This window comes from Schistocerca gregaria, chromosome 8 (genome assembly GCF_023897955.1).
Source record: "Schistocerca gregaria isolate iqSchGreg1 chromosome 8, iqSchGreg1.2, whole genome shotgun sequence".
Classification (NCBI taxonomy): domain Eukaryota; kingdom Metazoa; phylum Arthropoda; class Insecta; order Orthoptera; family Acrididae; genus Schistocerca; species Schistocerca gregaria.
In genome coordinates, this window is record NC_064927.1 from 370,992,602 (window position 1) to 371,014,854 (window position 22,253).

Below are 22,253 nucleotides of genomic sequence, written 5' to 3' on the forward strand. Positions count from 1 at the left end.
ACTGATTGGTCAATTCTGTGTATGCAGGGCAAGGGGCGGTCTCCCAGCTTTGAGTGCCGCACTCCAGCTCGTGGTTGGCTTGGGCTAATGTGGGAGTAGTCTAAGATGTAAATGTGCTGATGAGGAAAGCTGAGAGTACTCTCTTGTACTGGCGCTTCGCTAGTAAAGAACTGCAGGTCTTTACCTAAAAGGTGAGACTTGTGTCCTTTGCTAGTGTGCCACTTAGAACCTGTGCCAGTCACCATATGAACCATCAGAGGTTCTGCTTCTAGCGTAACGCACACAACAAGTGATGCATGGGTGTACTTATTTATTTTGAGTCAGCTGTCTAAAAATTTGACATATTCCGTTACGCATGGTTGTGGCACGGAGCCAAATAGGTTTGGCAGACCAGCAAATGGGTCCACCTGCATGCTGGAATCGACTGGGGTTTCAGAGGCTCATAGGGAAGTACCTGCGTTCTGAATTAGCCGAATGCGAGACCGCATACTTTCACTTTTTAGGCGCACACCATTAATTACAGACTGCTGCCATCCGTGACTCCAGTGGCCGAGAGCATCGTAGTGTCCTGTCCTGACCAGCAGGAGGGTAAAGTATTCGCTGCTATGGCGTAGGGCTCCAACGTATGCTTCTCAGCACCCTGTTCTTTGGAACCATATATTTCTTTATGGAATGGTAGAGTATGGCTGCTTGATTGTAGCGTAGTTTTTAGGCCATACCAAGGATTCACATGTATAAAGAAAGGTAAAGTGATTATTCCTGGTTATTGTCGTATGTTGATCTGCAGCTGATCACTTTGTTCACCATAGACCGTATATCATGAAAGCCTTTGACCAATACAAAAAGTGTTTGTGTGTCATTTCTTTAGCTATTTTTTGTGGTTTTTTGTCTAGTGATGTTATGAATGAATAAATCGATTGTTATTTAGACCACAACTCCCCCTCGTGTTCTGATGAACATTACTTTTGCCATTTTTATGAAAGTCTTGATTGCAGTTGAAAGTAGGAAGCTAGCAAGGTTCTTGCGAGATTAACTCTTTCCTACAGTTTCCTTGAAGACTAATGCTGAAATGGAGACTATACAATGTTTTGCTGTTCCATTGCATGTCACTCCTCCATTTGGCTGAACTCCTGGTCTCTTCAGGTAACACGGTAGTAATTAGATAAATGGAAGAATAGAGTGGCGGATAGCTGTGGAGGAGGCAGGGAGAGGATTTGGGGTAGAGGTAGGGGATGATGGAGGGGGGAGTTGGGCAGTTGAGATACCTCAACCAACACAATTTACAATTCATGTTTTAATTCAGTAGTTACTGCTCTCTTAAGGGTTGCCAACTTCTTACTTAGAATGTAAGGGATCGAGGAGGAAGACTACAAAATAAATACTTCAAATAATGTTTTCTAAAAGAACAGTAGAAATATATTTAAAACGTGCATGCATGTTTTATTTTACATTATTGTCTTTAATTTGTTTACAGACTTTCCTTCTTTTTGCAAAGACTGCTTCGACTATAAAGATATATAAAGAATTCTCTACAGCTAAAATTCACTGCCACTTACAGTTCCGCTTCTGCGAACTCGCTGCGACATCTGTTGCACACTTTTGACCATTTGCATTCATTAGGTAAGAAAAAGGTGTGCCACGTCATTTGAAACAGGAATGTTTAATACAAACCTAACTACTTTGAGCAAATTAAGAACCTGAACGTTTTTGGCTCTCAGGATACAGAGACCATAAAACTTTGTTTGCATTGCCTTCCACGGATATCCCTTGCTTCAAAATATCCTTTACATTACAAAATTCATCCCACGATCTTTATCTCCTTTATCTATCTGACCTGAGTCAATTATTTCTCATAGATATTTAAATCTTCAGATTTGAAATTTTTGACTAAATATGTTTTCAATGACACAAAAAATTCCATAAAATTAACACCAATGTGTTTTCTGGTTCAGGAACAAGTTAACTGCCAAAATATCTGTGCTCATTCTTTGTCCAATATTGCTAACCAGAGTCCTGACTGTCTCGAAAGTTTCCATTATATTAACATCAAAGCACCCTAAAAACATAGAACAATGAACAATCTAAAACAACTGCATGAACATGCGAAAAAAGTTCATTTAAAAATGTCTTTAGACATTAACAAAGGCTCCCTCAACATCCAACATTTGCTTTCCATTGCTGTACATTGCTAACAATAACTTCATTTACTATAGGCAAAGAGTTTCTTCCAGAAATCCATTGTGGATAAGGTTGGATATCTCAACATGTCTTAATCTCCATGACAAGGGTGACGAAGTTTCCGACGGAGGTCCTCATATTTCTGGAACTACATTTACGGAATTTGTGTCGGCAATTTACGTTCAGGCTGCTGAAACATTTGGGTTCAAGGCCGAGTATAAAATCCTGTAAAAGGTTTTGTCGTATAAATTACAAATACAACACTGCTGCTGCCGTTACTCGTTCTTTTTCACGTCACCTACTACACGTTTTGTGAACATTGCTTTGAATCCAGCCGAGACTGCCAGGAACAGTAGGCAGAACGCGGCCAGCTAGGCAGCGGCGACATCTAGCAGCATTATCTGGTACCAGCACAGGTCTGGCCGGCAGAGCGCAGGGCAGTCGCTCCGCGGTGCTTCACAACATACTCCGTCCACCAAACGGCCTCTTCCAGCGGCGCGCGAGGACGATCGTGGAAGATACGAGACACCTCACGGGCCCTCGTACGGTTACAATATCTGTTATATCAACTGTCTCATCTCTCAATCTGAGCGAAACCTATTACTGATGTGAATGTGGAACAGAAACAGATCTAAAGAGGTACATCTTGCAACAGGGCTGACGAATCTGAAACATCCCTAATGAATTTCAGTCACAGTCTGAATGTTGTCTTAACACTCAAATATCGAAAAATTAATCTCTCTCTGTTTTTGTCAGTCTACATTAGCACTGGCGAAATTTGCACCTTTCACCTCGATACGGAATACTGACAGTTGCCATCTATCACATTACAAATTCTTTTAGCGGCTCTTCAGGTTTGGCATAACTGAGACCTTTCTTACCACACAAGAGGGGGCTCTGCTTTATGTACATATGTGTCTCCTTCGTAGCTCGCTCTCTGTATCAGAGGATGTCTACCAGCGCCTTCCGGTGAAAAGCCCGTGCTAGGCCAATACTTCCGACACGCAGCTCGAATTGCCGGTATGACGGTCAACTAGAGCATTTTCTTTATTTTCTATTACTTGAAAATTGTTTTATGCTATAGGACTGTTATGGCACTCCATAGGAATTTGTAAAATCACAGATAGGAAGTGGCAGCTAAACGACTATTCAAGTTGGTGCGTAGAAAAAATTTCATCCACACGATCGCGAAGATAGCAGGCCACGTAAGTGAGAAAACCGTATTACAACAAGCTTAACAGTGTTTGCTTCGGCATCGCTTGTAAGAATGGTATGTAGATGAATGGAAAAGAGAACTGATGATCTATTAGATAATCATTTGTGATTTAAATAGGTAAAGGCGCCTGTGAGTCAGTCCTGACGTTGCGCTTGATGATCGAAGGGAAAATTAAGAGAAACCAAGACATCTACATAGGACTTGGAGAGTTAGAAAAAGTGTTCGACAACGTAAAGTGATGCAACCGTTATGAATTCCGAGCAAAGGAGTGATAGACATTGACTGCAAGCGGACATTGATTGAAATTAATGGGGAAAGTTGAAAATTTGTGGCAGACTGGGTCTCTTGCTCTGCTAGTATGGAGAAGACCCGCGTTCGAATCCCCATCCATTTTGAAGAGAGGTGAAACTAATAAGACTTAAAAAAAAGTTCATTTCCAAATGTTCGTGTTCCATGACAGAAAACTTTCGTTTCAAGGTAGAACATGGTGCACGACTGACTAAGTATGGCTTAACCGTCCATACGACACGTAACTAAATATGGGGAAAGGTCAGAAAGTAACGCACAATTATTGTATTACCAGAAAGTGTAATAGATTACTGAACAAAAAAAATCACAAATGAACTTAGATCATTTACCTACTTTTCTACTTAGTCACCAAAGTTCTCAATATATGTATCCCATTGTGGTACCTTTTTCAATTCACACTCCCCTTCTTGGAAGAATGCACTCCCCCTGGGAACATTGATAAAAGCTATACAGTCGTCCCCGTACATGCCACACCTGTCCCTGCGAATTTCACTCAGGTTGTACCCTTTGGCCCACTAATATCGAACTACACCTCGCTGATTGATGACAGTAACAGTTCGTCGTGAAATTCGAACACTCCATCTGCAGTACCAGGGGGGAAAAAAATTTTGTGCGTTGCGTTACGATCCTCCATCATATATACAGAATTTTAAACACGATAAAACTATGTAACTGAAGAATTTTCGATATCCGGCGTATAGCTTTAATATATAGGGTGTCCCACCTAACTCTGTCACCTCAAATATCTCTGGAACAATAATATATATTGCAAAACAGTTTTCACCATAGTGGACGTGTGGCAGGGACTTAGGAAACCAAATACTATGTGAAATTTTAAAACGTAAAAAAGTACTCTTTTCAACACAAACTCCTGTATTTTTAAATGGGCACCCTTATTATTTCGTATGCAATCAGTGGCATGAAAAATCGCAAAAATAATGGCGTTGGTTGCATCGCAATGCGTCAATTACATCCCGAGAAACTGAGAAGCCAAGTTGATGCTTTAAATAATTGAAGTACACAGTTAGCGGATGACCTGAGACTCAAGCATGCACCTCACGCTGCCTTTGTCAGGGGCTCACACAATGGGAAGGTATGCACAATCCACAAAAATAAACAAGTAACACGTCCAATGTAAAGTTACGTTTTTTAAATTGTAAATGTATATTTATTCCATCGAAATGACAACTGGAGCTACCATTAGAGAAAACGAATACTTTGATAAACACATTTACTAGTGCCCTGTCATCCACAGAAACTGTATTATTGTGCATTACATCCAGCACAGAAAATATAAATTTTTATATATAGTTTCTACAGATATTGCCACACACGACGCGGTAATACGATGTTGCTTATCCTCTACTGTCTTTGAGGTTCTTGATACACTCTGTCTCTCACTGCGTCCCAGAGAAAGAATTCTAATGGCGTCAAGTCGGGGGACGGAGCTGGCCATCGCACAGTACCTCCCCTCCCCATCCACCTATTTGGAAATGGGCCACCATCTGACAACTTTTGCATTGTGTGCGGGTCATCCAACATGTTGGAACCACAATGATAGACGAGTTTCCAATCCTAGATGCTCCATGAGGAGCGCTAGTGTGTGTTGCAGAAATGACGCATATCACTGTCCATTCAATGTTCCACGATAAAAATAGGAACCTACAATACAGTTAGCAATGATACCGCACCAAGCATTGACACTCCACTGTCGTTGATGAGCAGCTTGGCGAATCTAATGGGGATTTTCACGGACCAGTAGTGCATGTTCCTCAGATTCACGTTACCCTGATTTGTAAATGAAGCTTAGGGATACTGGATTACCTTGCAACTGCTGAAGTGCAAAACGACAGAATGCAATGCGGGATTCAAAGTCATTCCCGTACAGTTCTTGGTGCAGTGAGATATGGATCGGATGAAACCGATGCCGTTGCAAGTTTCTGCACATACTCCTGTGGCTTATTCCTACACCTCGTGAAATTTCTCGTACACCCACCTGAGTACTGTGCGCTACAGCAGCCGGAACAGCAATTTCGTTTCCATTTGCAGTCGCTGGCATTGTACGTCGACGTGTTGTGGGAGCCCAGCTTCCTGTTTCCGTGAGTGTGTTGTAGATGTAGCCAATGGTTCGACGGGACGGACACCGCCGATCTGGGTAGCGTTCAGCATACATTGTCACAGCTGCGGTTGCATTTCTGTGACATTCGCCACAATTAAAATAATATCTAGTTTTTCTTCATTACTGAAGGCCGGCATATCGACTAGATGACGGCAAATGTAACAACCCACAAGAAAACAGGTTTTAATGTGGCAACGTATGTGAATTACATTACAGTATGAGAGCAGTTCAGCGGACCAGATTAGGAGACACTTGTACACTGAAGGTATGTTTACAGTAAGATACAGGCGCCAGTGCAGGCAACCCCTGTTCTGAGCACAGTAATACATGCGATGCATTACGTCAGAGACTGTGACGCCTTTGCTATCTTTTACAAGCCCCATATTTCGGAATTTACGAGGCTAAGAAATGTGAAACCAAGTGTGTTACCACTAATTGTACCTCTAGTTGTCATTTAGCAAACAATAAACATGTGCGCAGGACATCCATCATTCTGACACAGCATTATTTGACACATTATAATTGGAGGACCGGTGCAAGTAAGATAGAGCTCGAGAAGGGGCTAAACTATCTCCCTTTAGGAGTGCCATCAATGAAATATGGGCCAATGATGTATTGTCATACAATACCACACCATATATTAACACTCCACTAACATAGTACGTCAATCACATTACAATTACTGGCAGCGTGAGGTGCACGCTTGAGTCTCAGGACGTGCGCCAGCTGTGCACTTCATTTATTTCAAGCATCAACTTCGCTTCTCAATTTCTCGGGATGTAATTGACGTAATGCTGTGCAATCAACGCCATTATTTTTGTGATTCTTCGTGCTATTTATTGCATACGAAGTAATAGGGGGTGTCCGTATAAAAATTGTTTTGAAAATAGTATTTGTTTACGTTTTAAAATTTCGCATAATATTTGGTTTCCGAAGCCCCTGCCACACCTTGATACTGGTGAAAACCGTTTTTGAGTATCTATTGTTGTCCCAGAGATATTTGAAGTGGCAAAGTTAGGTGAGACACCCTGTATAACACAGCATTTAAATATGTAAAACGCTACAACGGTCTCCTCTACATCTTGGATCACAGCACTGTATGAAAGTGAATCATGCATTGTGGGAAAACTGGAGAATCAGAAACAGAAACATTTCAGATGTTGTGAAACAGAAGGGTCCTGAAAACTCAGTAGATCGGCATAAGAAATGAGGAAGTATTCTGCAGTGTTGACGAGGATTGGACAATGTGGAAAACTGTATCTAGAAGAGAAACGGGATAGTGGGAAATGTCTTAGGGCATCAGGGATTAATTTCTATCTTCACTGGCATGCCGCATCAAACCACTGATGACAAAACAGACAGAGTCCAAACGTGCGGAAAAAGTAAAATATGCTGGTCTTCAGATTACCAGAATTGTTGTTCGAAGGCTGCTCAGTAAAGAACGATCGTATTTTTTTTAAAAAAACTTTATTCATTCTCAGAATTTTGATGGTCCTTGTCAAAATAACGTGCTTTAGGGTCGTTTGCGTGTCCTTACCTGTGCGGCACCACCAACAACTCGATGATGCTGTTTTAACGCAGCAAAACCGGTCGTTAATAAATCATCACTAGAGTTGTTTGTTGTTTGCTGAAGTTCAATTTACCCTGAGTCGCCTTTGGATGTGATGCACTTTTCTCATGCTTTCTGCATCTGAAAAGACATGCTGAAAAACAATTCTTGGAAGATCCTTCAGCATCGCCTGCTCATCCTCCACTACTGATAACGAAAATGCCTCCCGCTAAGGTTTTTATTCAGGTTAGGGAAAAAAGAGGCACATGGAGCTAAATCCGGACTGTAGAGAGGGCAAGGGATACACTCCACGTTTATTTTTGGAAGATATTCACTGACAAAATTTTCTATATGCGACCATACATTATCGTGCTGCAGCATCCAGGCAGTTGCACGCATATGTCGTCTTTTGCGTCTGATGTGGGCTTGTTTTCAGGACATCCCTGTAGTATTGTTGAGTTATTGATACGTCCGCAGGTAGTACATGTTTTCAAACGATTCCAAGAATAACCAAAAATGAGATGACTATAGGTTTCCCAGCAGGAAGAACCACATTTGCTCTTTGGTTGGTAGGTGATGAAGGAGATTTCCACACAGGGCTTTACTGTTTTCTCTCAGATTCAAAATGATGAAGCCAAGTTTCACCAGCAGTGATGGTCTCTTAGAGAAACTCGTCATAGATCCCTAACATCAGCTTCAACTACTTGCGGGCTTACGGTTGCCATGCCATTTTGTCGGGATCGTTCCTTCATTGCCAAAATTGTCCTCTGCCCCTACATGAGTATGACGGGACACTCTCAAGTCCCGAAGTTTTTCATTTATTTTTGCAGTTTCACTTTTTTGTATACGATATTGCGCAATTTACTTCTCTGTAATGTAAACTTCTTGTTAAAATAAACAATAATATGAGGTGCACACCGTTCTGTCAGGATGTTCTTCATAAGAAGAAACTCCTAAAGGGACTACGTCTTTAAGTTCTAGCCCCAGTCCTATTGATTTTCACCAATGTATAGGGTAAACACTGTTAGGTTTTAAACATTTGTTTGCAGTGTGTCTGCTTTCGACTTGCCATAGGTAGCTGTAGCCCGACTTCTGAATTTACAAATGTGGCAGCGTCCCGATTTTTCACTAGTCAAAGGTGGCAGACTGCACGCAAATATCCTTGTGTATAAGAATGAGGAGTCTTGGAAACCCACCACGCACAAACACGTCTCGTGTGCAGATTTTCCTTCACAAACTAGTGGGTGGCATCCAGTTACATTTTCAACATTTCGGACTGTGTACGAAAGGTTATTTGTCTATCCTCTTTCACAATAACAGCAGCGAGGTTAATGTCTCCTTTCGTAAGAGAAGTGTCTCGAGGGCCTGGTGCCCGTTCCTTTGAAACTGATTGTCTCCCCTCTTTAAACCGTTTAAATTATCTTCGAGCTCTGCTGTAGAGAAGAACGGACTCTTCACATGCCTCCTGTAGCATTGCATAGACCTTAGCTACAGATTTGTTGAGACGAAAGCAGAGTTTCAGATCAGCAGCGTGCGGTATCTCCAATTTTGCGATAGGAATTACTGATCAGTAGTGTGGCATTGTATGTTCTGGCCAAAAACCCTGACTCATTGTCTGTCAGCAGTTTTTATCAATGGTGTCATATTACAGCTCAGACAATCGCTCATGTCGATTTCGCTGACAGCGTCATCGGGACTTCCTTGCCTCCCCAGGAATCACTACATCCTGCTACGTGCCACGGTCAAGGAGGGGAGGGCCTCCCACCCCCTGCACTTCTGAACTTCTACATCTACATCTACATCTACATGACTACTCTGCAATTCACATTTAAGTGCTTGGCAGAGGGTTCATCGAACCCAATCATACTATCTCTCTACTATTCCACTCCCGAACAGCGAGCGGGAAAAACGAACACCTAAACCTTTCTGTTCGAGCTCTGATTTCTCTTATTTTATTTTGATGATCATTCCTACCTATGTATGTTGGGCTCAACAAAATATTTTCGCATTCGGAAGAGAAAGTTGGTGACTGAAATTTCGTAAAAAGGTCTCGCCGCGACGAAAAACGTCTATGCTGTAATGACTTACATCCCAACTCGTGTATCATATCTGCCACACTCTCTCCCCTATAACGTGATAATACAAAACGAGCTGCCCTTCTTTGCACCTTTTCGATGTCCTCCGTCAATCCCACCTGGTAAGGATCCCACACCGCGCAGCAATATTCTAACAGAGGACGAACGAGTGTAGTGTAAGCTGTCTCTTTAGTGGACTTGTTGCATCTTCTAAGTGTCCTGCCAATGAAACGCAACCTTTGGCTCGCCTTCCCGACAATATTATCTATGTGGTCCTTCCAACTGAAGTTGTTCGTAATTTTAACACCCAGGTACTTAGTTGAACTGACAGCCTTGAGAATTGTACTATTTATCGAGTAATCGAATTCCAACGGATTTCTTTTGGAACTCATGTGGATCATCTCACACTTTTCGTTATTTAGCGTCAACTGCAACCTGACACACCATACAGCAATCTTTTCTAAATCGCTTTGCAACTGATACTGGTCTTCGGATGACCTTACTAGATGGTAAATTACAGCATCATCTGCGAACAATCTAAGAGAACTGCTCAGATTGACACCCAGGTCATTTATATAGATCAGGAACAGCAGAGGTCTCAGGACGCTTCCCTGAGGAACACCTGATATCACTTCAGTTTTACTCGATGATTTGCCATCTATTACTACGAACTGCGACCTTCCTGACAGGAAATCAAGAATCCAGTCGCACAACTGAGACGATACCCCATAGCTCCGCAGCTTGATTAGAAGTCGCTTGTGAGGAACGGTGTCAAAAGCTTTCCGGAAATCTAGAAATACGGAATCAACTTGAGATCCCCTGTCGGTAGCGGCCATTACTTCGTGCGAATAAAGAGCTAGCTGCGTTGCACAAGAGCGATGTTTTCTGAAGCCATGCTGATTACGTGTCAATAGATCGTTCTCTTCGAGGTGATTCATAATGTTTGAATACAGTATATGCTCCAAAACCCTACTGCAAACCGAGGTCAATGATATAGGTCTGTAGTTAAATGGATTACTCCTACTACCCTTCTTGAACACTGGTGCGACCTGCGCAATTTTCCAATCTGTAGGTACAGATCTATCGGTGAGCGAGCGGTTGTATATGAGTGCTAAGTAGGGAGCTATAGTATCAGCGTAATCTGAAAGGAACCTAATCGGTATACAATCTGGACCTGAAGACTTGCCCGTATCAAGCGATTTGAGTTGCTTCGCAACCCCTAAGGTATCTACTTCTAAGAGACTCACGCTAGCAGATGTTCGTGTTTCAAATTCTGGAATATTCCATTCGTCTTCGCTGGTGAAGGAATTTCGGAAAACTTGATAATAAATTCAGTGGGGAGGAGCACACCACAGAACTGCAGAAACGCCTTAACAAATCTATATTTGCAATTCGAGTATTAGCAGACATAGGCGACATAAAAATGAAAAAGCTTGCATACTTTGCCTACTTTCATTTCTTAATGTCATATGGTATAATATTTTGAGGCAACTCTTCAAGTCAAACAAAAGTTTTCAGAATCCAAAAGCGTGTAATACGTATTATTTGTGGAGTAAATTGACGGACGTCCTGTAGAAACCTCTTCAAAGAACTGGGTATACTAACTACTGCCTCTCAGTATATTTACTCCTTAATAAAATTTGTCCTAAATAATATATCTCTTTTTCCAACAAACACCTCAGTTCATACCAGGAACAAAAATGATCTGCACAAGGACTTAAAGAAGCACTTACTTCAGTTCAAAAAGGGGTCCACTACTCAGGAACACTCATCTTCAATAATTCGCCAGCAAACATAAAAAATTTAGTTACAAATAAAGATCAGTTTAAAAGGAGCCTGAAAGACTTACTAGTGGCCAACTCCTTCTACTCCATTGACGAAGTTTTTAATAGAAACAAATGATGTATATACTCATACTATTAGTACTGTTATTTCAGCTTAAGAAATGATGTATTGTATGTACTCATATTATTAGTACTGTTATTTCAGCTTTAAAAAAATTGACATGTTCCACATCCACGAGGATCTCCTCAGCACGGATCTACGGAACGAAAAACTAATGTAATCTCTAATGTCATCTGAAAATTTTGCACGTAGCACCCCCTTCCCGAGCACCCATTCGCTCTGCAGCGCATGTCATGCAAACTCAATTCCCCACCCCGTGAGCATCTTTTATAATATGGTGATTGCATACACATCATCATTTGTTGTTCAACGTGAAGCACCGACATCAGCACCGATCAGCTGGCCTGAACATGAAGAATACGGTGTGAGTCAAGAAGAAAGATACATGCGGTAAGGGTTGATAGTATTAGTGCTTCTGAACAAAAAACTTCTTATGTACGCATGCCCTATTCTGAATGGTTTCCGAGACCGAACACATTTAATATTACTTTTGAATGTTTGTCTTGAATAATTCGAAAATCGCACTCTCAAGCAAAAACGTGTCGCAGTACAAAATTAAACTATATTAAATTTCCTACAAAAAAGGTCCTATTCATTTTTTTCTCTAGAACTAACGGTTTGTGCGATGAGAGCACGAAAAGTTGTAAAACTCACCCGACTCACATGCGCTGTAGCGTGCGTAGTTTTTGTAGCCCAATTTGAGGTAGCATATTGAGGTAGCACATTGAGACGGACAGTTTGATACGGGACACTTGTGGTGTATCAAGTCGGGAAACTTCTCCCTCCGCATAAACCAATAGTTCTAGAGACAAATAAGGAATAGGACATTTTTTGTAGGAAATTTAATATACACTCCTAGAAATGGAAAAGAGAACACATTGACACCGGTGTGTCAGACACACCATACTTGCTCCGGACACTGCGAGAGGGCTGTACAAGCAATGATCACACGCACGGCACAGCGGACACACCAGGAACTGCGGTGTTGGCCGTCGAATGGCGCTAGCTGCGCAGCATTTGTGCACCGCCGCCGTCAGTGTCAGCCAGTTTGCCGTGGCATACGGAGCTCCATCGCAGTCTTTAACACTGGTAGCATGCCGCGACAGCGTGGACGTGAACCGTATGTGCAGTTGACGGACTTTGAGCGAGGGCGTATAGTGGGCATGCGGGAGGCTGGGTGGACGTACCGCCGAATTGCTCAACACGTGGGGCGTGAGGTCTCCACAGTACATCGATGTTGTCGCCAGTGGTCGGCGGAAGGTGCACGTGCCCGTCGACCTGGGACCGGACCGCAGCGACGCACGGATGCACGCCAAGACCGTACGATCCTACGCAGTGCCGTAGGGGACCGCACCGCCACTTCCCAGCAAATTAGGGACACTGTTGCTCCTGGGGTATCGGCGAGGACCATTCGCAACCGTCTCCATGAAGCTGGGCTACGATCCCGCACACCGTTAGGCCGTCTTCCGCTCACGCCCCAACATCGTGCAGCCCGCCTCGAGTGGTGTCGCGACAAGCGTGAATGGAGGGACGAATGGAGACGTGTCGTCTTCAGCAATGAGAGTCGCTTCTGCCTTGGTGCCAATGATGGTCGTATGCGTGTTTGGCGCCGTGCAGGTGAGCGCCACAATCAGGACTGCATACGACCGATGCACACAGGGCCAACACCCGGCATCATGGTGTGGGGAGCGATCTCCTACACTGGCCGTACACCTCTGGTGATCGTCGAGGGGACACTGAATAGTGCACGGTACATCCAAACCGTCATCGAACCCATCGTTCTACCATTCCTAAATGGTTCAAATGGCTCTGAGCACTATGGGACTCAACTGCTGTGGTTATCAGTCCCCTAGAACTTAGAACTACTTAAACCTAACTAACCTAAGGACATCACACACATCCATGCCCGAGGCAGGATTCGAACCTGCGACCGTAGCAGTCGCACGGTTCCGGACTGCGCGCCTAGAACCGCGAGACCACCGCGGCCGGCTACCATTCGTAGACCGGCAAGGGAACTTGCTGTTCCAACAGGACAATGCACGTCCGCATGTATCCCGTGCCACCCAACGTGCTCTAGAAGGTGTAAGTCAACTACCCTGGCCAGTAAGACCTCCGGATCTGTCCCCCATTGAGCATGTTTGGGACTGGATGAAGCGTCGTCTCACGCAGTCTGCACGTCCAGCACGAACGCTGGTCCAACTGAGGCGCCAGGTGGAAATGGCATGGCAAGCCGTTCCACAGAACTACATCCAGCATCTCTACGATCGTCTCCATGGGAGAATAGCAGCCTGCATTGCTGCGAAAGGTGGATATACACTGTATTAGTGCCGACATTGTGCATGCTCTGTTGCCTGTGTCTATGTGCCTGTGGTTCTGTCAGTGTGATCGTGTGATGTATCTGACCCCAGGAATGTGTCAGTAAAGTTTCCCCTTCCTGGGACAATGAATTCACGGTGTTCTTATTTCAATTTCCAGGAGTGTAGTTTAATTTTGTGCTGCGACACAGTTTCGCTGGAGGGTGCAGCTTTCGAGTTATTCAAGAAAACCGTAAAAAAGTGATATTAAATGTGTTCTATCTCGGAAACCATTCGGAGTACGCCATACGTCCATCTGAAGTTTTTTTTGTTCAGAATCAGATTCTCTGTAATTAGTGTTAAAAGTGTGTGCTTCATCGTACTTAGCCTTTTTCCTTTAAAACTCTTTCAAACTTTATGGACCTGGTGTCATCTGACTATGCCGTAGCACAGTCTGAACCTGTCTCTCAGAATCCTGCTGCTCGCCAATACGTACAATTCAATTGCCCGGGGTTCAAAACATGTAAATGTAGGTCTAGCATCTGGCAATAACTTCGAAGTAATTTTAGATCTAGGAAATGCACAACATGTCGGGGCTGAAATGCAGCAATCATGGGATGAGTGGGGCTATCTTTGCAGCATGAGGAAGTATACAGATAAGAAATTGACAGACGAGTATCACCCATCTCGCACGCCTATAGATGTTTCTATGATTGGACGTAAGATTTCGGTAGTTGATACATTAAGTGAGGCAATGCTTGAATTAGTATCTTGGGATGTGCACATTTATCTAAATCATTCGAGTGTTCTGAACATGTATGATCTCTATAGTTCACTGGCATTTGCTGTAGATAGACTAACGAACTGGTATCCACGTATAAGTTACCGTACTATGATTTCATCAAGTTTTTGCGCAATAGTGTAATGATAGGCCAATTGGGTCAAGGTATCAGTACCTGTACTCCTCGTGTGCCAAAAGCGTTGAGCCCAACAAGTCCGTGGAGACTGAGAAATGGTATTCCAATTCATGTGTTCAAGCCTATTGGACTTAATGTAATATAGGTTGTATTTAAGGCTTGCAGAAGAGGGTTGTTGGCGTAATAACTGTACTATAACGATACGAATGAGCATAAACCATTGTTGTTATTCGCTCTCGCTCAGCTTTGGTATTTACCTGTATGTCAGCGTCTAATTACGCGATCAAGCTTCTGTCACCTGCATAAGCGTTACAGACAAGAAGCGGAATTAGAGTGGCGGAAGGACACGTCCCTCCTTCCCCACCCACCACCTCCCCTCCCCCACTACTCCGGTTTTACAAACTAATAGAGAGAAAGCGGTCTTTGGCATGCTTCCGCATATATACTCAACTTACCAGGTACAAAAACACATCAGCCATAGTCGTATAGCAGCAGCAGCAGCAGCACGTGTGTTACTCTCAAAGCAGAACCATGGTGTACGACGTGTTCGTTGATATCCAGGGATTTCGGACTACAGACAATCGATTTGTTGCAAAAGGAATAGCATTTAGGATGCTGGGTGACGGCGATCGCAGTGGTGTGATGGCATCCGGTGTTTCTACGTTTGGCCGCACAGCCGTCTACCATGAGGTGGACGTAAATTCTGCAAAATGGTGAATTACCACCACAGTATGGACTCAGATGTCGTACCATTGGAGATGATGTTGAGTTATATAAGCTCAGTTATTACACTCAAGTCACTTATTTCCGTGTAGAACTTCGAGAAAGTGAAATGGGTTACAGACGTTTTACCAGAATATGCTGTCTATAATGATGAGATCTGAAGCATATGTGGAATTTTTGGAACATTGGTGGCGTTGATCATCGTTCACATGTTCCAGTATCTTGAACAGTGTACATTCAAGTCTTGCAGAATAGTGAAACCAATGAGTATCGTCACCATAACATATTATCCTTTTGCGTTGTAAACTGAACGTCTTCGCAATTAATAAGAGAAAGATGGACACATTTTTACGTCACTATCTTGAAAGGACATATCTGGTGCTCAGGATGTTTTTATGAGTTCTAGTAGCGTCGTGGATAACTTCTATGGTGACGATGAAGAACTATTTTATAACACTTTTTAGCGACGAGAACGGTGTGCTAGTCGGAGCTACACTTGCCTTTCATTCCTGCTTCGCAGAGGCTTTCTGGCGTACGAGTTTGTTGGTGGTCAAGGCTGTGTGCAACTGAGCCATTCTCTCGATGATATCCATATTTGCAAGGGTACATTCATACGGTCTCATTTAACGTACAATATTGGATTTGTTTGTCGGATGGCAATAACCTTACCAATTTCGCAGGTACTTTCTCGACTATTTACGATACGTCATCTGACGACGATAAACAAGCACAATTTTTTAAATAAACAGGTGGATCAGAAATAATTAATAATAGGTTAATTACAATCTATCTTTTTTCGTAACTAAACCATATGTGCGCGGTCGCTTAGTGCTTGACGCACGTGAGAACCGTTGTGCACCATATTTAACTGAAATTATCTCGTGTTAGAAAAACTCGGACGGAGTTCTGGTTTGGAGTAGTTGAAAATTTGATGTGTTCTTGAGATTACATCCCCATAATGAATCCACCAAACTTCAATAATAAAAAAGTTTCCCCCATGTCGCAAAGTCGGAAAAGTCGACTGAAAAGTAAAAAATTTTGCAGACTGTCCGTATATAATTTGCCGTCATATGTGAAGCTCAGACATAGTGCTGCTCTTCCATATTTATAGCGCGAGTAATTGACGAGTTGAATGAAATGTTAGATTGCGCGTGAGACGTGGCACCTCCACGTGTTCCTGCCGAACAGCAAAATAAGTAGTTTTTAACAGGCTGTAAGCAAACTTCACACAGCACGTCGTACTCGGCGAACTGCCCACGTGTTTGTCTGCATAGAGCTTTAATAAAACACTACCTACAGCTGATATGGCATAGAAGCGGTATATTAAGGTTGCTTGGACAGTGGTACAGTTCAACGCATCTCCAAAATTTCCACATGACTGTTTACGTTATGGTAAGCGCATTCTAAGGTAACTTCCAACGTAAACAGTTTGCTTTCCTCGGCGGAGTGTAAAGTCCACTTGGAGGTGATATACGTGGATGACCCCTACTTGTAGACCACTGTAACGTAGCAAGTTATTACGAGGTGACATTCGTTGCAGTAGGGCAGGTAGCCGTTTGATACGGTGGCTGCAGGATGGCTACGTTCTTTTTCTTCGCTTTGCTGCCTGCCGTGAGAACTGCATAGAGTGCACTGCGTCGGTAGGAAAACTCATACCCTCTACGAATCTAAATAATCCATATAAGTTATTATTCGAATTCGTTCAAATTTGGTACACAGCCTTTTGTTATTAATGGAATGATGCTGTCAAAATTTCATACCTTTTATTTATTACAGTTCCGGAGATAATGAAAAATACCTAAAATTCCTAAAACCGACGCTAATGTTTTAAAACCCAGTTAGAAACAATAACACATTGACTTTCATTATCATCTGAAGCCATTACAAAGTTATGAGAGCATAAAATCAATTCATTAGAATTTTGCCGGTCGCGGTGGTCTCGCGGTTAAGGCGCTCAGTCCGGAACCGCGTGACTGCTACGATCGCAGGTTTGAATCCTGCCTCGGGCATGGATGTGTGTGATGTCCTTAGGTTGGTTAGGTTTAAGTAGTTCTAAGTTCTAGGGGACTGATGACCACAGATGTTGCGTCCCATAGTGCTCAGAGCCATTTGAACCATTAGAATTTTCTTTCCAAAACTTTAGTTACTTCATATTACGTAATGCAAAAATAGCTCAAGACTACTATTTGCTTATAATTTTGCTGTGTGAGTGCATCAGAATGATTGAGAGAGTGTATGTGGTACATACGTTAAAACGTAATGTGTCATTTTATGTAAGACCTTCTCCAAACGAACCGTGGGAAAGTTATGGTGCAACTACGATTCAGATGACGTATGTCGGTGTGAGCTTGCTTTTGTCTAAAAGCAACCAGAAACAAAGCTCTGGAATAAGTTTATTTATCAATTTGGAGAATATGTTGAACTTCATTTGTTTTGATTAAACAATATACTAGAAATTGACGGTTTAATTACGTATATTACAATTAGATTATTGATAGGATAAGGCAAGTTTTGCCGTGAGAATGATCTGAAAGAAATATTCTGACTGGTCGTTTAGATCAACAGCCAATCTAAGCTGTTCCCGTGCGAATATAGTAGACTGGGCAGTGAATAGTTCGAGATAGTCCCTTGCTAACCTTCCTACGGATAGTTAGCTCTGTAAAAATAGCCTGTAAGATGAGAAACTAGAGTTCATTTCGGTTAGAACGTGTCGTGATTGAAGCGACTGGAGTTACGAACATTTTAATGAAAGTTTGGTGTTCCTAAATTAATTTCGTGCTCTGTACGGAATACTTTGGCGAGCACTTCTTACTAAGAAGACCACTGAAACGACCGAATGTTTAACTCGCGAAGAGTGGTGGATCTGTGATTGTTATATCGTGAAAATTAGTGGGGTAGGACTCTCAAAAATTGTGACTGCTTTCCGAGTGAAACTATGTTGTACAGATAGTGAACTTAACAATGATAGAGCATTACCATGTTAAGTAAGGGTTTGATAGCCATTTCATAGGTTTCCATATGAAAAAAAGCAGATTCAATCTAATTTAAAATGCTTTCTGCAAGTAGACTGCATCCTCCGAACGCCCGATTTTTTGAATATAAACTTTCAGGAAGTGACTTTTAACTCGAGTTACGCGGCCTCTATGTGGTAGGTATTAGGTAGTGGTTTCATCAACGCTGCTTTACACTGCCTAGCACGTATGTGATACTACAGAGGAAAGGGACGTCGGAAGGAAGGACTATCGAGGTAGGTGGACTTCCGATAAGTGAGATAGAGAGATAGTAGACGAAGACGACCGCACCACGAACTACATAGTAAACGTATATGTAAATCTAAAGCATAGGGGTGTACGACATTATCGATAGGCACCAGAACGTATAAGCGTTTTAAACGCTAGTAACTGGCGTTTTAGAGCGTGCTTCAATATGGTGTCGGCTTTACGGAACTGCTGCTGTCTTGTGTTTGATATCTCTCTGTGATTTGTCTACTCGTGCACAGGTAAACCATTCCGCCAAACAATATTTTTATTAACTATGCCCTGCCTACATACAGCTTTCATATACTACTCTGACTCCCATAGGAGCACTATATTCAACAGGTGAAACATGTCAGAGCTCCGACTGGTACCCACAGGCGGTGCTGCCCTTCACATGTACATATTTTCGTGTTTCGCCGTCTCGACATGTGGTAACAAGCCGGGGGTTTGGCAGCTCACAACCACCGCCTTGGCGTAATTTTAGACCAGAAGAAAATTGCCTCCATTTATCACAAATTCAGTTTGTATGCTTTTAATACTTACGTGAGGAACTGAAGCTGACTTTGGTGCAATGTAGGGGCACACAACGGTACCTAATTCGATTACTACAATAACATCAGAACCCACGATTTCTATGTTTGCCGGAAAAAGTATAAAAAAATATGGCTTTCTGATACGTAAAAGAGTCAATGTGCATTATTATAGTCTTATCTCTATTTAGAAAGAGTTGCAAATCATCGCATCAGGAGGAAATTTCTCCATTTCTCTACTGTCCTCCAACGACGATCCGCCCTAAAAGCATAATTTGACAATTATATCACTGTCGGCTAATAACGAAAATACGAGCATAAGAAATATTTTTTTTCGTGATGTACGTAGACCCAATGGCAGCTAAACTATTAGTGCTGCAGTTATGTGTCCTCGGCTGGGGGAAGACTGGGCGACATCGTATGTTACTTTCATGTTTTCTATAAATTGCGTAAAAAATCGTAGTACGCGTCCACGATCATTATTTCTAGTGTCCGTTTTCGTCGCAGCCTTCATCGGCACAAATGAGAAGTGTTTAATAGTTCTACCAGAGATACAGTACTGCATTATGAAGAGCAAAACGAAAACATAGTAAATGTGCCATCTCAATATCTTCTGCATAAGACTGTCCACGTTCTTGCAAGACTGCGATAAAGAAGTTTACGAAAGGTAATTTTTCATTGGATTTAATACTCTACAGAAACAGTTGTTAATTATTTTTGTTGGTTATGCGAGATAAAGCAGGAATGTCAATGCAATTACAGTTCCGAAAATAGCGGCTCGTTCTGGCCATCTATTATCGGTCTAGCATTTCAGAGCCACTGTACGGTGCGTGCTTGCTTTCTCTGTGGATGGCGGCCTGAAACAGGGGACTGTTTGGTCTGCAGCGCTGGTCGACCAACCTCGCTATGCTGCTTCGCTGGGCTCTGTGATAAAGCTTTTTCCTTCCACTTATTCCAGCGTTTCTCTTTCTCTTGTTACGGGCTGTACACTATTATTTGCTCTGTATCAACGGCCAGAAGCCGTCAGTCTGTCGCTCTCTCCCACCCTCAGATTTTCCCTAAACTGTTGATTCTGCGGTCTATTGGTGGCATGAGTGGAGATGTGACAGTGTTCGTATAGGAACATGTCTGCTGCAGCATAGGTTACGTTCCAGACGCGCCACAAGCATGAGGTTCTTGTCTGACCGAAAAGTCTTAAATATTGTTTGCAGGCTCTTCGTATAACGTATCACTAACACTAACACGTGTAGGACGGGTTGCGCTGCTTTCTCAGTGCTGTTGCCACTCGACTAACATTTTCTTTTCACACTGTACTCTGATGTCATTTTTTCACACTGTCAAAGTATCATACTCTGTTACTCACTACAGAGCAGAGGTTTCATCTACACCTACATGACTACTACACAATTCACACTTTAGTATCTGGCAGAGGGTTCTTACAATCACCTTCGGACTATTTCTCTGTCGTTTCACGAACAGCGCGAGGGAATCAGAATGAACAATGAACACTTAAATCTTTCTGTACGAGCTCTGATATTATCTCCTAAATCGTTTGTGTAGATTAGGAACAGTAGAGGACCTACAGCACTTTCCTGGAGAACGTCGGGTGTCACCTCTGTTTTACTCGTTGATTTTCCGTCGATTACTGAGAGAAAATTACGGATCCAGTCGCACAACTCAAGCGCTGCCCCATAGGCACAAAATCTGATTAGCGGTCTCTTGTGAGGAACGGTATAAAAAGCCTTCTGGAAATCTAGAAATACAAAGTCAGTTTGAGATCCCTTGTCGAAATTACTCATTACTATGTGCGAATAAAGAGTTCGTTGTATTTCACAAAAACAACATTTTCTGATTGAGTGCTGAGTGTGTATCAACAGACCGAAACCTACGAGGTAATTCATAACAATAATTTGTAATAAAAAATATCCGAGCTCTGAGAAGTTGTGTATTTTAGGCTGACATGAAGTCGTCATATTTATCGGTACTTTAAACCAATTTCTCATTATAACAAATACTCGAGCCCTAAACAAACTGCTCGAAAGAAGATGGGAACTCCGCACTGACGATGACGTCGACAGGAGGCGCGCCGTGAGGCGTAGCGGTGGCGGGACAGGTGGACGCACTGTGTTTTGTGTTCGTGCAATGACGAGAAAGTGCTGCTGAGAAGTGTAACACTCGTGTGGTGTATGATACAAAGCCTTCCTCGCGCGCACGCGGCACGCGAGGTTTGGGGTTGGTGGGATGGCGCTTCATACTGGCAACACACACACACACACACACACACACACACACACACACACACACACACATGCAATTTTAAACTTACGCTACATTGGACATGAATTAGAGTAGAGCTCATTGATACAGGGGTGCTGATTTCAACGAAATATGACATAAACGTTGAAAGGAGTCTACTGGGGCACACTTATATATGGCACCAGACTATGATAAGAGTATTAAAATAAATTAAAATGAAACTAGTATGCTATAAACTAGGTATGTCTCTGGTAGGCTCCATAATGCGGATGGCTGACTGTGCACGACCGCAGAGACAAAGATACTGTTTTTGGTTGAGAATATTACAGTGATGGAGTAAGAGAGCTCTCGGTGCACAGTTGTAGGTAGCTGTCTGTGAGGGAAAGACGATCGAGTATGCAGTTTATCGGTGTGCTGTGTGAAGCCACCAAGTATTAGATTAATTTAGGTATGTCAGTATTGTTGAAAATGGGAGCAGAAGTCTTTATGCAAGCAAGGTAAAGATGTTAAATAATTATGATTTGTTAGTATAGGTCGGTTGGCTGATAATTTGTAATTGTTGAGTAACTCCAGAATGTACGTCGACAGTTTTGATAGAAAGGCTAGTTAGGTATTTATTTTTGTTATGCTTTTAAGATTTATTAACAGAGATATATGTAATTTGATGATCTGCATTTATATCGGTTTAATGAGGTTAGATAATAATTGCTGTTTAAATATCATTGTTTGTGAATCAATTGTGAGTAATGTAACTTCAGTTGTCAAATGTTCCTTTTGAAAAGCCAAACTTAACTTGCAATACAATTTTACTAAGAAAAACACAGTGTTAGTAATTCATCATAATTTGTACCACCTCCCTGTCCAGGTCATATATTTTTCCAGGAAGTTGGATTTCTCATAAATGTGTTCATTTATCAGCAACAAG

General features: G+C 42.4%; 1 protein-coding gene across 1 annotated transcript in view; it reads right to left on the reverse strand.

Annotated features, from left to right (window-relative positions):
* Positions 1 to 2,575: 2,575 nt before the first annotated feature.
* Positions 2,576 to 22,253, reverse strand: part of LOC126285197 (UDP-glucosyltransferase 2-like) — a 69,190-nt gene continuing 49,512 nt past the window's right edge. Inside the window, exon 5 of the mRNA XM_049984503.1 lies at positions 2,576 to 2,717. Coding sequence (XP_049840460.1) covers positions 2,576 to 2,717 — 142 coding nt within the window. The remainder of the gene's footprint in view (positions 2,718 to 22,253) is intronic.